The sequence below is a fragment of the Lepidothrix coronata genome, unplaced genomic scaffold (assembly GCF_001604755.1).
Source record: "Lepidothrix coronata isolate B3197 unplaced genomic scaffold, Lepidothrix_coronata-1.0 Scaffold343, whole genome shotgun sequence".
In the NCBI taxonomy this organism is placed as follows: Eukaryota; Metazoa; Chordata; class Aves; order Passeriformes; family Pipridae; genus Lepidothrix; species Lepidothrix coronata.
Window position 1 is genome coordinate 78,469 of NW_016690523.1, and position 3,067 is coordinate 81,535.

General features: G+C 70.5%; 2 protein-coding genes across 2 annotated transcripts in view; one reads left to right on the forward strand and one right to left on the reverse strand.

The window, feature by feature from the left end:
• GRB7 (growth factor receptor bound protein 7) overlaps positions 1-2,156 on the reverse strand; it is a 6,936-nt gene extending 4,780 nt beyond the window's left edge. Inside the window, exons 1-2 of the mRNA XM_017838475.1 lie at positions 2,080-2,156; positions 1,759-1,808 (exon numbers count right to left, since the gene is read on the reverse strand). Of these exons, the coding sequence (XP_017693964.1) occupies positions 1,759-1,808; positions 2,080-2,156 (127 nt within the window). The remainder of the gene's footprint in view (positions 1-1,758; positions 1,809-2,079) is intronic.
• Positions 2,157-2,284: 128 nt separating this feature from the next.
• Positions 2,285-3,067, forward strand: part of MIEN1 (migration and invasion enhancer 1) — a 4,113-nt gene continuing 3,330 nt past the window's right edge. The window contains exon 1 of the mRNA XM_017838476.1: positions 2,285-2,289. Coding sequence (XP_017693965.1) covers positions 2,285-2,289 — 5 coding nt within the window. The remainder of the gene's footprint in view (positions 2,290-3,067) is intronic.

The following is a 3,067-nucleotide window of genomic DNA, read 5'->3' on the forward strand; positions in this document are numbered from 1 at the left end:
CACTGAGGGTCTGTGGGCACCGGGAGGCACCAGCTGAGCCCGTGCTGGGCTGAGCTGTGCCAGGCTGAGATTTGCTGGGCTGAGCCGTGCTGGGCTGAGCTGTGCCAGGCCGAGCTTTGCCAGGCCGGGCTTTGCCAGGCCGAGCCGTGCCGGCGCCGTGGGGAGCAGGAAACGGGAGCGTGGTGGCGGCTCAGCCCAGACACCTCCTCGGGTCTGGCCAAACCAGTTCTGGCGGCCGCTCCCAGCTCCACCTCACCGCCCTGGCATCCGGGGGCGAGGGAGCCGGCGCCCGCCGTGGGAACCGCCACCAGCCCCCCACGTCGGGGGAACCCCAGAACACCACCCCCGTTCCCGCCAGTGCCGGTGCCACGGCGCTGGGGGGGCTCGGACACCGGCCACGCTCTGGGTCCGGCCCTGGAGTGACCAGCACGTGGCACACGTAACACACACGTAACACACACGTAACACACACGTGGCACCTGCGGCCACGCCGGTGGCACTCAGTGGCACTCGGTGGCACTCGGTGGTATTCAGTGGCACTCGGTGGCACTCGGTGGCTGCGGCCCCGGCGGGGACGTCCCGGGAGGCCGCGGGGACTCGGGTTAATGATCCACCCTCTGCCTCTGCCCAGCCCATTCTGTCCCCTCCCCGTGCCCATCCCCGCCTCCTGCCAGCTCCCAGGGCCAAGTCCATGGCCGGGCAGGACCGATGCCATCCCATCCCATCCCATCCCATCCCTGTCCCCACAGTGTCCCCGTCCCCATCCCAGTGTCCCACCAGCACCCTCTGCTCCATCCCCGCTCCCTGCCCTGGCTCTGCTGGGGTCCCCCTGCCTGGCCAGACCCCGGGGGGACACGGGGACAGCCAGGGGTAGTGTGGGGTGACGGTGCCCATGGTGGGACACGGCACAGGGACACAGGGGAATGTGACAGATGGGGACCCCGAGGGGCCCTGGGATGGGGACACAGCCCTGCCACCAACCCAGCCCATCCCCGTGGCCTCAGGTCACCCCAGGGCCAGCCTTGCCCTGGTGGCCCTGACGGGGCTGTGACAGGGTGATGACCATGGCAGGGGGACACACAGGGTGTCCCTGGGGTCTGGGACAAACGGGGGGGACCCAGGGCCTCGGGGCTATGGGGGAAGGGGACAGGGCCCACCGGGGTTATGGGGTGGGGGACTGGAGGGGGTCAGGACCACTGGGCTGGGCCACGGGGCCACCAGGATGATGGAGCAGGGGGACCAGGGCCACCACCATGAAGGGACAACCCAGGGCGAGCAGGACTGGGGGGCAGGTGGATGTTGAGGCTGTGGGGTGGGGTCTGGGGGCCACCAGGGCTACAGGAAGGGTTCCAGGGCCCCCAGGATTAGGGGTCGGAGTTCCAGGGCCACCAGGATTAGGGGACAGATTCCCAGGGCCACCAGGATTAGGGGACAGATTCCCAGGGCCACCAGGATAAGGGAGGGGGTCCCAGGGCCACCAGAATAAGGGGACAGGGTCCCAAGCCCCCCAGCTGTGGGTGGGGGTCCCAGTGGGTGCCCAGGTGGGGGGACGGGGCTCCCAGGGGCACAGAGGCGGCGGGGAAGCCACCGGGGTGGCAGAGGAGGAGGAAGAGCCGGGAGGAAGGCGGAAGGGAGGGAAGGGGCAGGGACCCAACGAGGGGTTTGGGGTCGTTCCCGGCGGGATGGGGCTGACCCCCTGGGATGAGCAGCGGCCCCCCCGGCCCAAAGAGCCCCCGGCACAGCCCCGCTCCTACCTGCAGGCGCCCGCCGCGTCCCGCCACCCTCCCGCCGGACCGGGGATTCCTGTTCTCCCCGGGTTTATCTACCTGCGCCTGCCCCCGCCCCCGCCTGACATCACCGCGCCCCGGGGCTGCTGCCCGGCCCCGGCCCCCAACGCACCCGGGGGGGCCCCCACAGCTCCCCCGGACCCGGGGGGGTGGTGCCCAGCCCGGCCCCGTGCCGACCCCGGGGGCCTGGACCCCCCAAACCCCCCCGCCACGACCCCCCCGAGGTGGGGATGGGGAGTTTCCCACAATGCACTGGGGTGACCCCTGGAGCAGCCAAAGCTGGAGGGGACACAGGGCTCCTGGGGGGAGCACAGGGACCTCCGGGATGTCCTTGGGGTGCGGGTCCCGCGGGCCCCCGCCCACCCCCATGGGGGTCTCCAGCCCCAGGGTGTGGGGTTTGGGTCAGGGCTCCCCTGGGACCCCCCAGTGTGGGAGGCTGGAAGGACCCCACAAAGAGTGGGGGGTCCCACGGTGTCAGCAAAGGTGGGAGGGACTCCATGGGGTGGGAGGTTTTAGTGGGGGTCTCATGCAGGTGGCAGGAGGGATGTGGGGACCCCCCATGGAAGGGGGGCTGTGAGGAGATTTGGGGGGTCCCCAGGGGGATGCTGAGGGCCCTGTGGGGGTCCTGCGGGTCCATTGGTGACTCCCCAGGGTCTGGTGGGGGCACAAGGCCCTATAGGACTCCCATGGGAGTATTGGGGGGAGTGTGGGGTTCCCCGGTGGGGATCCCCGTGGGACCAGAGAGCTCCTGGGGGGGGTCATTTCAGGCCCCTGTGTGGGTCCCCCAAGGATCCCCTGCGGTGGGTTTGGGTGACACTGTGGTCACTCCCGGTCCCCTGGCCATCACTGGAGGTCGAGTTTGGTCCCCCTGGGAGGTCACTGGGGTATTTTTGGTCCCCTGGGGGGTCACTAGGGTATTTTTGGTCCCCCGGGGGGTCACTGGGGTCACTTTGGGTCCCGCAGGGGAGGTCACTGGGGGTCGTTTTTGGTCCCTCTGGGGTGGGTGTAGGTGACACTGGGGCGTCACTGCGGGTCATTTTTAGTCCTCCTGGGGGGTCACTGGGGTCACTTTGGGTCCCCCGTGGGGGGTCACTGAGGGTCATTTTTGGCCCCTCCCCGGGGGGTCACCGGGGTCACGCCAGGTCCTCCGGAGGCCTCGGAGCAGACGAGACGAGGCGGGGCGGCGGCGCGGAGCGGCCGGAAGGTGCCGCGTCACGTGACGGCAACCCGGAAGCGGCGGCGCGGCGGGAGCGGGGCCATGAGCGGCGGGGACGGGGACG